This window comes from Corvus brachyrhynchos, unplaced genomic scaffold, assembly GCF_000691975.1.
Source record: "Corvus brachyrhynchos isolate BGI_N302 unplaced genomic scaffold, ASM69197v1 scaffold398, whole genome shotgun sequence".
Classification (NCBI taxonomy): Eukaryota; Metazoa; Chordata; class Aves; order Passeriformes; family Corvidae; genus Corvus; species Corvus brachyrhynchos.
The window spans coordinates 2,830,830-2,843,457 of record NW_008239780.1 but is presented as its reverse complement, the minus strand read 5'-3'; the positions used below and the strand labels follow the sequence as shown (position 1 = coordinate 2,843,457).

The window sequence follows — 12,628 nt, the reverse complement described above, 5'->3', positions numbered from 1 at the left end:
TTCTGCAGTCTGTAAAGCTCCTGTAGCTGTGTTTAGCTGATGGTTGCAGTTTGTTTCCATGGAGCATCAGGGGGTGCTGGTCAGCACTCCATCTTACTGTTGTCACGGAGGGGAAGGGTTTTCAGACAGTGTACTTTTAGATTATGTTTGATCACTTTCCACTGCTGTTTCTACCAGCTTATGTTTCATTCTATTCAGCATATAAAGAGATGTAGACAACAATCCTGCAGTCATGAAGTGAGGGACAGGGAAAGTCCCCTTAACCCTTTTGCCCTTTAGTGTCTTTCCTGAGCTGCAGCCACTGAATGAAAGTCATTTGCCTTTCTTTACACTAACTGTCCATAGTTTGGTGAGTTCTTGGGTCAACTGGTAAATCTGTGAAAAAGTGCAGTGGCAGAGTAGAGGAATGAAACTCTGTTGCATCCACACTGTGAGAGCTTTTGGTTTTCTATGTGAGAAGCTAGAAGCAAATACGGCAGAGAACTGCAGCCCGTGGTACCAACCAAGATCCATCTCCTTGTGTAACGTCCACAGTTGCAGTTTTGTCTGGTACTAGTTGCATCACTGATGTTGTAAGTCAGTAATGAGCCATAATCAGCCTTCTCATGTCTTTTCCTTGCCTTCTTTCTGCATATAGGCCCTTCATTCTCCCCAGGGACAATCCTGAATGGAAGGACTGGGGCCCCGGGGGAGCCTGGGCAAAGAGGGCTGCCAGGAGCTTTGGGTCCAAAGGGCTACAAAGGTAATTGACTCTTGTTTTTAGAGAGCTTTTCAGCAGTCATTGGGCTGACAGATATTTACATGTGGTTAATATCCTGAGGGATGAGTTGTAAGTGTCTTTATGACAAATCACAGGAGGGTTTGAAGGAGCCAACAGCCTTTGCAATTTGCAGAAATTTGTGCCCAGTACTGCCAGTAAAATCATATTTCTTCTTATTCTACTCAGGCAAATAAGCTGATAAACATCTCATACCCAGAAAATTAGCTAAGTATGTTATACTCTAAAGCCATGAGACTTAGAAATAAAATCTTGTTCACTGCTTTTTGCAATAGAGGCTGTAAATGGCAGGAAAACGTAATTTTATTCTTTTCTGTGCTAAAAATTGTAAGAATTTGGGTCTTAGTGTGTGACAGAACCAGCAGCAAAAGCCATGATGACACAGATATCACTGTGCTTGGTGATTGTTTGGGTCCATAGCCACTCACAATTCAGGGGGTCATTGTAACCTACTGTGAGAGTGAGTATGGATTTGGGTTTTTTGATAACTATGTCTTCAAAAATGCACAAGACCTCCCTAAAACTCCCCTAAACCCATCTGTTTAGGAATTTTTAACCTTTGGGAAGAGGTCTAGAAGTGCTGAGGTTCATGCTGCACATGGTTATTTGGTGATGGGCATTGCATGGAAATTAAACTGGAGAAAACCTGAGCTCCACTTGCTTGGCACTCACATCACCTGAGCAGAGGAGGCATAAAATCAAATCATATGAGAATAGCTTTGTCTTAATTGAATCAAATACTGCTTTTGGAAATCTTGCAACTGAAGAGGGTGTTTATCCAAATGAAACTCAGTTTGGAGTCTTGACTGTTTTCCAGGAGAGGCAGGTGATTGTGCTTGTGATGGAGGAGTTACAAGAGCTGGTCTAAAAGGCATCTCAGGTCCACCAGGTCTGTCGGGAAGCCCTGGTGTGCCTGGTGCCAAGGGCATTGGTGGAGACCCAGGCTCTGTGGGAGCACCAGGACTGCGAGGCCCTCCGGTAAGGCAGGAGGAGTTTATGTTGGTTGCTGTGAATTACAGGAGTGCCCATGTGCAATTGCTGGTCTTGAATTTAATGAAAGCAGAACACTTCTTTTTTTTTCATAATTGCTTCTATTTGTTTGGATTAAAAAAAAAAGCAACCTAGAAACTGATCTGTGTAAAGAAACTGAAAGTAGAGATATTATCAGCTATAAAAATGGGAGAACAAATGGTTCTTGAATTCTGAGAACTGCACATTCATCAGTCAAGAGAAAAGTGGTAACAGTTACTCATCCCAGGATTTCTTGGAAGTAGACATACATGAATTAGATCCAGGGCTCTTCCTAAGTGAGGGCTGTCTGGAGAAGCAGTTGTACATGTGCATGGAGAGAAGATCTGAAAAATCAAACAGGGAGATCCTTCCACATCATTGCTCATAGCTATAAAAACTGTGCACCGCAGTCTGCTTCCTAAATGCTGTATGCTAAATACATTAATGAGAGTTGAGCTCTGCTTTTTATCAAACAGCAACCATAACAAATAGGATTTTCCAAAGTGCTGAGCATTGCTCATTGCAAGTATTTACTTTTGAAAGTCGTAGTCCATAAAGATACCAGTCTTTTGTCTTCAGAGTATCTTTATCAGTGTCAGTAAGTGCAGCACGCCAAGCAATAGGGAAGAAGATTCATTACTTGGGTCTCATTATATCATGAGTGATGTAATGTTCCCAGATGCCATGCAAGATTGCTGTCACTATTATCAGGGTTTGCCTTGCCACTGTGGAGCTGTAGTGACAGTAGAAACAGCTGAAAATAATCGAACCCCTCTCTTTTTTTTTTTGTCCCAAGGTAATGTATGCAATAGGAAACCCTCTGGAGATTCTTTCTGATCCGGTCATTGTGTCCTGTCCTCATATGACATTTTAAAGAAGCAAAGCCTTTTCTTTGTATGTTCATGTTCCTTTTCTTTATCTGTTGGTCTGTAGGCTTCAGCTGGTCAGCAAGGACTTCCAGGCCTTAAGGGAGAAAAAGGGGATCCATCCTATGCAACAGTCAAAGGTGCTCGTGGGGACCGCGGTGCAACAGCGCCCAGAGGACCTTCAGGCATCCCGGGAACTCCGGGCAGGGATGGACTTCCAGGGTTGCCAGGCCCACCAGGCCCTCCAGTAAGTTCAGATTAATTTAGCAGCAGTGTTTCAGAACTGGAATAAGGAGCAGAGAAAACAGCCACGCCTGGCAAACTAGTCCTGATTAGCCCTGTGGTAAATCTCCAAATACATAAAAAGCTCACAGTCCCTGAGCACAAATTTGTCTTGGTCAGGATTAATAATTGACAATCCTAATGCCTCTATCAAAAGATAAACTTCAGTACACCCTAATGCTGTTCTATGTTGTGTCCTGAAAGACAAAAGATGTTGTAGGCCTAACTGAAATTTAAAAATCACACCAGAATCTTACTAATTAAAAAAAAGTAAATGTCTTTCAGAATATGTAATATTTGCATTTTGGCAAATACAACAAAATATTCTTTGTAATAGTCACCTAGTTTTGCTGCATTTTAAAATAAAGATGGATAATTTACAGTGGTTTCTATATATCTTTTCAGGCTCACATGAACCTTGCACAGAACAAACCAAACTCTTACACACTCTTAAAAATGGCAGTGATGGATATTCTTTCTGCATCCATTTGATTTTCAGCTGTAGTTGTCTTTGCTGTGCACAGGGTGATGGTGGACTGGGTTTCCCAGGTGAAAAAGGGCTGCCAGGATTACCTGGCACCAAGGGCCATCGTGGAGAAACTGGTTCTCCTGGTGTTGGATACCCAGGTCCTAGTGGAATTCGTGGACCACCAGGTGACCCTGGAATGGATGGGTTTCCAGGACAAGCAGGTCTTCCAGGCCCTCCAGGTAGGTGTTACTGGGTCTGCTCTTACTTTAAAATGGTGTAAATCTGCAAGTCAAATGGTACTCAACTTACTGCTGTGCCCGTGGCCAGGCCAGAAGATTACATTAGGGTAAAGACTGCTCTTGAAATTAGTTGAAACTCGTTTGTGGGCTCACCAGACCTCACATAGCAGTCACAGCTTCCTCAAGTTATCATGTTCAGGAGGACATAGATAATAAGCAATAAATACTCAAGCAGTGCTAATACTAACAGTATTAGCTGGACCTACTCCCTGACTATTGCTGGAGAGCCATTTTACACCAAATGTAGTTAGGAAGAGTGATAAAATTAGGTTTTTAAAAACACGTAATTCATTGTCCAGATAAAAATAGTAATTCACTAGTATCTGAGATGTCTCAATCAGTTTTCAGATCTATTACTATTATTGAAATAAGAGCTCCAGGTTTTTAAAAGACTAAATGGTAGTACATTGTATGAATGAACAGGTGTTGATTGAGAAGAGGTTGTCATGACAGTCAGGTAAGGAGTTCACTTAAGACTTGTGCACCCAGCTCTGGGCTGTGTTTGCTTCCTGAGGTACTGTAGTTTGGCTCAGTTGGTGTGTCATTATATGCACCTAAAGCATACCATAATGACAAGTGATGAAGGTAAATATAGGTTTGATCATACTTCATATATGATGTTTTATGCTCATTCTCAAATTGAGTTACATGGAAATTCATGTCTAAACATTTATGGGAAATGTTTTCATTACAAAATGACTGCAGAAAGCTGCTCCCAATGTCTTGATTCCATGTCAGCCATTTAAACATAACTTAAGGTAAACAGTATTTTTTGTCTCTGCTGATTTTCAGTGTATTTTCCATGCTGCATGTACTTGGGCTTCTAGGTTTGTAATTCTGTCTGTGTCAATAATGCAGAGCCAGTAATGTATTTGCAGACATAATACTGTGGCACAGATTTCTGGACTGATAAAGTGATGCTCTGAGTTCAAAACCCTTGGTGGTAAGACCACCACAGTGAGAGGAGTTGGCGGAGGAATCTCAGACCCAGAGGGGGGTGAGAGCAAGGCCAGGGCAGCACCGGGAGGCCGCCGGATGTGCCGGATGGCGATATTGCCTCACACCGGTGTCATGCTGGCTTGTTGTTATGGGGTGAGGAGACAGCTAGCATTAATGTCCCCCAGGGACAGTCTGCATAAGCTTTTTTTCCAATTCAAGTCACATGCTAAATGCTAAAAGCTTATCTAATTCCTAGTTGTGAATGCTTACATCTTTGTTCAGTACATTGTCTCTTACGGAATCCGCTAAATTAAAATTGCATTGTGAGATGAGGAAAAGTAAAATGCTCTGTGCATGATGTGAACTCCAGACATTCTGTGGAGCACATCAGAAGCCAGCTTATTATGAATGCTGCATCAAAGCTTTGGGAACAATGAACAGTCCTTTGTAGGAGAGTATCTATAGTCAGAATACGTGGGAAAGGGAGTAAGTCATTAGCCAGCTCAGTTTGCACCTCCATAAAGATGTGTAAGAAAACTTGTGAATGCATCTTTCCTCCCATACTAGGAAATAATTTGCATACATTAAAAGACCCTTTGATGTAGTAAATTTCATGTAATATTAAAGAAATGTGTGTGGGTGGAAGAAATAATAATTTCTTATAGTGTCCAGATTGAAAGGCCTTATAATGAAAATTAGTAAAGACATTTAAAGAGTCTGTCTGTGACTTACTGAAGTTACCATGTCAAAGACAGCACTGAAGAATTTTTGAGTTTGTGCCGTAAAACAGAGTGAAACAGTCTGGCTTTGGAAGTCTAACTCTGTATTTTGTAAAAAGCTAGACTGTTTCTACCTGGCATTATGTGATTACTCAAAAATGTTGGAATTGCCCATATTTTACTTTAATGCCTGACATGATGGTTTCATAATTGTTTAATTTCCTCAATACTCAGATATTGTTGTGTAAACTGTGAGAAGGCAAAGTATTAAGTAGCTGGGAAAGGTAAAGCTTTGATTATATAATTTTTACAGTAAGCCCTACTTACATAATTACAAGGAAACAGTTGTATTTACATTTCAGTTATTCTCACATGAAATATCCATTGTTCAGGTATTCTACTGCTGACTAATAATGTAAAATACAGAATATGCTCTTGTACAGAGGGGTTTTTGGAAAACTCGCATGAGACAGTTCTTAAGGTCATGTGATGTGAATGGCACTCTGTTAATTAAGACTTCCCTTTCAGTGCCGGTTGTATCCCAAATGCCTGGTTTTTGAAAAATGTCGTTCTTTATTGTACTGTATGTCTCAGGGAAGGACCTCAGTGCTTTGTTTTACAAAGCATTCAGCATCAGGCTCACATAGGACTGCAGAAGAGCAGAAATAAAATGTTTCTTTTGTGTTGGAGATCGTTCAGGTAAATGTGATGGGTTGGCAACTCTGATAATGACTCATAAATTTCATTCCACTGAAGAGGGATTGCTAGTGCAAACAGAGCCTTTTTTTAAGAGGTGGGAGTCAGTCAAAGAGCTCTGCAACTGATGAGTCTTTTTTGCTGCTGATAAACTTTTAAGCCCTGTGGTTATTTCTTAGTTTGAGAGACTGTAGAAGAAACAGTTTGAGAGTAAGGCTGAAAGAAAAAAATCCTTGCTATTCCACCCTCCATGCATGCACATCTCTGCCCTAACCTCTAGGGGAGAAGTTTGTTTTAAACATCTGTTAGTATTCTCTCTCTACATATATGTGTCACCTTAATGTGCGCATGCACATTTATTTTAGAATTTCACACTACAGCATACTGGTTTTACACAGTTTAGGAACTTGCTCAAGTTTTAACAGTTAAGACTACCTGTCAGCTCACACTGACTTTGAAAGCTCTGAGCCTGGACCCGAAGCTGTTGGAGTCACAGAGCCCCTGCCATAGGAAAGAGAAGTTGCTGGGTGGAATCCTGGGCTCGTGCTACAAAAAGTCCACAGCAGTAGATGCTGACTTTTACTGGTCATGCAGCAAGTCAGCAGTAGGGATGAGATGAGACAATTACCAGGTTCTGAATACCTTTTGTTTAGCATCACACATTTGAGATGTCAGCAGTGCTTGATGCGCATAAGTTGACTCACAGCCACTTATGATAAGTCTTGTAAAAAACTTCTGGTTACTCAGTGTTCCTGTTCTGTGCCTGAAAGGGGCTGTGTGCAAGCTCAGTGTTTCTTTGTTGTAGGTATCACCTTGCCCTGCATAGTTCCTGGAGCATATGGGCCCCCGGGGACTCCCGGCTTTCCAGGACTGCCAGGTAGGGAGACAAGATGATGTAATGACTGGTTGACTGCCAAGCAGCACTTATTCCTCAAGGAAGATAACACCTCCTAATTAATTTTTCTCCAAGTGGTAGTTATTCCAGAGGGTTAACTGGCAGAACAATGTCGTTTTGTTTCCCAAAGTGACCAGGCCTAAATCCCATGGAGGATCATATGGACTGCACCATTTTTTAGCTTTCATGTAGCCTTGAACACAAACCCTCTGCTTCTGTGTTTATGTAGCTCATGAACAGCCATAGCTTTGAGACTTTATTTAGCTTAAATTGTGTGTCCAGCAGCAGCTTTGCAGAAAAGATCTGATCCTGTTTTCTTGTGCTGTGTTTTTGTCTTCTGCTATTCATTTGTTGATATCATTAATTAATATATTTTTACCTTAGGTCCCAAAGGCAGCAAAGGCTTTTCTGGCATTCCAGGCCAACCTGGGTTACATGGGTCTAAAGGACAGCCAGGGTCTCCAGGAATAATAGGCTTGCAAGGGGAACCTGGTAAGAGGGAAGTTGCTGGAGTTCTTTTTATTGTCTGATTAATTCGTACAATACTTTATCAAAAGAGTTATCTGACCTTGCCCACTTCTGCCTCATACATTCATGATGCTTCATTGAGAGTTCCATTGTGCTCCTTGCAAATGCAAGCAAATGGTTTCAGCTTGAGAGAAAACAAAGGAAACATTCAGGATTTTTATCACCTGCCTATAACACTGTACTACTACTGGGAGAAAAGAGGACAATCAACAATTTGTTTCTCCAGAGACCATTGTCATGTGCTTTGTTCCAGTTTAGGTTAACCACAAATTCAGTGCAACACTTATTTTAAGCCCTGTGGTACTCTGGTGAAGGCAGCTGTACCCAGTGTTTGGACTCCTTGTAGCCATGGGAATTTCTGATGGTTGTGTAAAGAAAGAGCAAGAAGCAAAGGTGATGAGCGTTAGGGGTTTTGTCCTTTTGCTTAACCTGCCAACTAGTGAAGCCAAGGTTGGAAGGTTTTATGTAGCTGCAGCTCCTACACACTTCTACAGTATTCTTTTCTTGAAAATAAAAGCAAAAAAACCCCCGAAAATCCTAAACCTTTCAACAGTTTCATCACTTTCTACCACCAATTATTGTTTCTAATTCAGTACTGAAATATTCTGCAACTTTTCAAGCAACTTTTTCTTTCATGGAAATTTTTAAAATGTGTATTTTATTTGAGGTGCCATTGGAAGCAGCTATTCTGTACTTCTGCTGAGTGACTTTTGCTGCTCTTCTCTTTAAGGCTTCCCTGGACCTCGAGGAGAGCAAGGCTCACAAGGACTTCCAGGACTGGATGGAACAGATGGTTTGCCTGGGAAAATGGGTGCTTCAGGCTTAGCTGGAATAAAAGGAGCTCCTGGAGATGTATTTGGTGCCGAGAGTGGAACCGTGGGGGAGCATGGCCGACCTGGACTTCCAGGTGATAAAGGGCTTACAGGTGATATTGGATTTCCAGGGCCAAAAGGTAAGCACTGATACTGCTTGTGTCTGGGAATATCAAACTGTTTTTCTTTCAAAGACCCTTCCTCTTTCCAATCACTTTAAGATGATGCAACTCTTCTGAGCTGCTCGCAGGTGGCGATTTGCTGGTTTTCTGGTAGAATCTAATACAACTCAAAGGCTTTTATTAAAACTCAGTTTTTAGTTAAAAGTGTGAATTTTGCTTTATTTGTTCTGTAACCTCCCATCTCTCTGTTTCCAGGGCTGGATGGAAGACTAGGCCTCCTGGGTATTAAAGGTGAACAGGGTCATCCAGGATATTCAGGTGTCCCTGGACTGCGGGGACCTCCTGGCCCTGGAGGTCCTTTTGGCATTAAGGGAAAACCAGGACCCTTGGGGCCAGCTGGCCTTGCAGGAGCACCAGGTATGTAATGTTTTCCAGTGAAGACACGTAGCTGAGCTGAGCTCTTCAGTGTTGAAGTGTGGGAGAGGTTTGGCATTTGCTCAGACTGAGCTCCAGCCTCTGGTTAGGGGTAATAGAGTGCGGAATTTGAGCCTGTTGACTCTGACTGCTGGGCAATTCCTGCCTGGAAATGTTACCCCAATAGTGTAGAAAGTACAGGAGAAAGATAGAAGAAAGCATCTTAGATGTCGTGATGTTTTTAACATCTTTGCTCTTACATGCTGGCTGTATCACTGACTAATCTTCATTTCCCATTTTCATCACAGTTAATTTCTGATGTGTGAGGTTGCTTGAAATGTGATTTAGATCAAAAAATTGTTGGCTTTCTCAGGACAAGGACTTGTCTTCTCTTTCTTTCTCTTTGCTGGGGCAGAAGAGAACTTTATTTCCCTGCACTTAAGAAGAAAAAAACCCCCACCACTTGAGTATAGCAGTATCTGTCAAGCTGCACTGACTAAAGTGTTTCATAACAGTTTATGAAAGACTTGAGAACCAAGCAAAGAGAGACCTGGGAATTGGTAGATAATGGTCTGGGACATAAAAGTGCTCTTCTGATGCATAGAATGACAGTGCTGGAGCACGATGGCAACAAATGAATGAAAGCAGTAACATCATTTGAGATGAAAATCATAGAGTTTTTCATATTTTAGTATTTTAATATTAGCATTCTGTCTGCCTCTCTACTGTTTTACATTTGTGGTCTGTATGCCATATTTGACTTTTCTTCAACTGTTTTTAAAAACCTTCCATTGCTAGGATGATAAGCTCCAAATACTAAGTTTTTTTGCAGCTGTTGTCTCCCTGAATCATTAATTTCTTTTGAACCCTTGTTCTTTCTGTTTACATATTTTGTCTGTTTTTTCCTTCACCATGTTTCTATCCCATTTATCATCAACTCTCCATTTCTGATGTCACACTGTTTGGTTATGGGTTCTTCACATAGGCTGTCAAGGTGAGAAAATGCAGTGTAGCATAAAAGCTCATGGACTAACAACCCAGCTTTTAATGCTACAAGAATTGCATTGACCATAGGTGATACCCCTTATCATTGCTAATCAAACTGGAAGGCAAAGAACCATTGTAATGAGAATGCTCAGACAGTAACAAAGTCTCAAGCCTATAAAGAAAATCATTAATATGCAGAGATTTTAAGTGTGTGTGTTTTCTTTGTCTTCTTAAATAAGGCAGCTCTTTCAGCTGCTTAAAAGAATACTGGGTTGTAGCATAGAGCCCTGAGTATAACAGAGCTCAAATATTGACTGCTACTGCTGCAAATGTAATTTTTCAGAAGCCACCTGATTTTTCCTTCTCTTCATTCCTTTGGATCTGAGCATTCTGTTTTCAATGGTTTGAGCCTTTGTTTAAAATTGTAAACCATTACAAAGCCTCAGCTAGAAACATTTAGAGGCTAAATGGTGCATATGGTATTGGTTTTGGGACGGCACAATCAGCTTGTTCCTGTAGTGAGCAATTGGCACTTGAGGAGTACAGTTCAACTACCGAGGTGAAATAAGGAACTTGTGAAAACAAGCCTGTCCAGCTGATTGATCTCTGGTTCACCCAGAGGATGGGGTAGGGAGCAGAAGCTGGCATTAATGATGCTCCCCATTCTGTCTTGGCTGCCTTGATGACAAAGGTAAGGCTGTGCATTATAGGTCAGTGTCTGGTGGTCAAAAATGGATACATCATAAGGGGTTTCACTCTTGCCGGTTGTGTAGTGATGTAGGCAGTAACCCTCCTTGTAGGTATTTTATTATTAGATGACTAATGCTTTTGCAGTTCTAAGCTTTATGCCTTCTAGTAGGCTGCATGTGCCATAAGGTCCATTTGTCATTAAAAACAGTGCTGTGTGTAAAGAGCTTAGGAAGCTGCCACAAATTGTCCTAGTTTTGTGCAATACCCTCTGTTGAGTTCTTTCTTGTATTGATTCAGGACTTCCTGGAGTCAAAGGTGTGGCTGGGGATGTAGGACCACAAGGCCCTGCTGGTATGAAAGGCTTCCCAGGTCTTGATGGTGCTCCAGGATCTCCTGGGGAAAGAGGATTCTTAGGGCCACCTGGGCCTTATGGTCAAGACGGACATCCAGGTTTCTCTGGGCCAAAAGGTAGGAGTTTCAGTCTTGAGATTGCTGTGCCCACAAAAAAAATAACCTTGCTGATACTGATTTTAGGCTCAAGTTGCTGGAAGAGAATGAATCCCCAACTAGTGTTGGGATGCCTTTGTTTTGCTGCTGAGTTACAAATTATGGATTTAATTATCAAATAATGTTCATAAGGAAATCTGTCTTAAAGGTCTTAGGCCCTTGTGGACAAAGGGTTGTGTAAATCAAAATAGAAAGACAAGAAAATTGAAGAAATGAACAGTGAATGAAATTTATAGAAAGGAGGAAGAGAATCAACCACAAATCAAATGGGAAGTAAGAATTTACAAACTGTGTGGTCTTTAGGCACCACTACAGTATACCTGAAGAATAACACAAAGCAATAGAGCTGTGGAACTACATGTTGTTCTCTTGGAAACTGATTGGGTTTGATATCCACTGGAAGCAGGACTAGGTTCTTAAAGGTGAACTGAGAAGTGCTGGTTGGAAGTATCGTGAGTGGAGACCTGTGACAGAAGTGACAGTTCTGTGCCTGTGCCATGTGCTTGTTTAACTACCCAGATTTGGGTGATTGGCCAGACCCAGGCAGCCTTTACCTGCCCCAGGGTGGGCGTGTAGTGTACCAGGAGACACTAATATTCCCTTTTTATTTCTCAACATTTCCATGCAGGCGAGAAAGGCTCTTCTGGCCTGCTTGGTTTCCCTGGCATGCCAGGACTGCCTGGTGTCCCTGGAGTGAATGGGTTTAAAGGAGCTCCTGGCACAGCTGGAGGAAAAGGAAGTCCAGGAGTTGTGGGACTTCAAGGTCAAAAAGGTGAGAAACAGCTGAATGGCTTTTGCTGGCTGTGCTGCAGAGGGACTTAGGAGGCAGTTCTAAAATGTCTGTGTCTGCTATCTTTCTTCTAAATAGTGCAATCTTCTATTTTTCAATACTTTGGCCTGTTTACCAAAGATCACTAATGAATTCACATCAGGAGACATGGAAGTTCTGTTTTTCTCTGCTACATTATTTTGCAAGAATATTTCCTGACTTTTTATTTCTTCAGGTGACAGAGGTGATATAGGTCCCCCAGGTCCTCCTGTTCTTGGGACTTCAGAACAGGCACTGCAAATCAAAGGAGACAAAGGAGATCCTGGATTAGCTGGACTTGCAGGATTCCCTGGACCTAGAGGTATTTCACAACATTGCAGTTAGCTGCCAGTATCAGTTGTTCAGTATCTGGGCTTGTTGTCAGTGGAGCATGGTCTGTCCTTTTGGCAGTGCCTGCAGTGTTACTGTTATCTGCTCTGCCATTCCCATTCTAGCAAGACTTGTATATGGCAGTTCTGAATTTTGAGAAAACAGTTTTCCTTTGAAGTTCTGTTCTGCAGACCTAATGCCATCTCTTCTTCCTCTTTAAGGGGAGCTTAGGGTAACAGGTTAACTGACCCAGATGAGCTGGATGTCTATATTATTAAATGAAATTCCACTCTTGTATATTACCCAGGTGATAAAGGAATCCCGGGAAGCCGTGGGCAGCCTGGTCTCCCTGGTCCAGTTGGGTCAGCAAGCAAAGAGAGAGGTCTTCATGGTGACCCAGGCTTCCCTGGTCCACCTGGACAACCTGGGCTGCCAGGACAGAAGGGTGCACATGGTATCATGGGATTTCCAGGAAT

At 41.9% G+C, this 12,628-nt stretch overlaps 1 protein-coding gene across 2 annotated transcripts in view; it reads left to right on the top strand.

Annotated features, from left to right (window-relative positions):
• Positions 1–12,628, top strand: part of COL4A6 (collagen type IV alpha 6 chain) — a 43,572-nt gene that overhangs the window by 19,298 nt on the left and 11,646 nt on the right. Inside the window, exons 17-29 of one of the 2 annotated variants that reach the window (XM_017743141.1) lie at positions 638–742; positions 1,596–1,756; positions 2,723–2,902; positions 3,462–3,645; positions 6,865–6,936; positions 7,339–7,446; positions 8,213–8,434; positions 8,672–8,833; positions 9,816–9,824; positions 10,805–10,975; positions 11,643–11,786; positions 12,019–12,144; positions 12,460–12,627. In XM_017743141.1, coding sequence (XP_017598630.1) covers positions 638–742; positions 1,596–1,756; positions 2,723–2,902; positions 3,462–3,645; positions 6,865–6,936; positions 7,339–7,446; positions 8,213–8,434; positions 8,672–8,833; positions 9,816–9,824; positions 10,805–10,975; positions 11,643–11,786; positions 12,019–12,144; positions 12,460–12,627 — 1,812 coding nt within the window. The remainder of the gene's footprint in view (positions 1–637; positions 743–1,595; positions 1,757–2,722; positions 2,903–3,461; positions 3,646–6,864; positions 6,937–7,338; positions 7,447–8,212; positions 8,435–8,671; positions 8,834–9,815; positions 9,825–10,804; positions 10,976–11,642; positions 11,787–12,018; positions 12,145–12,459; position 12,628) is intronic. The other variant, XM_017743142.1, reaches the window with a different exon arrangement.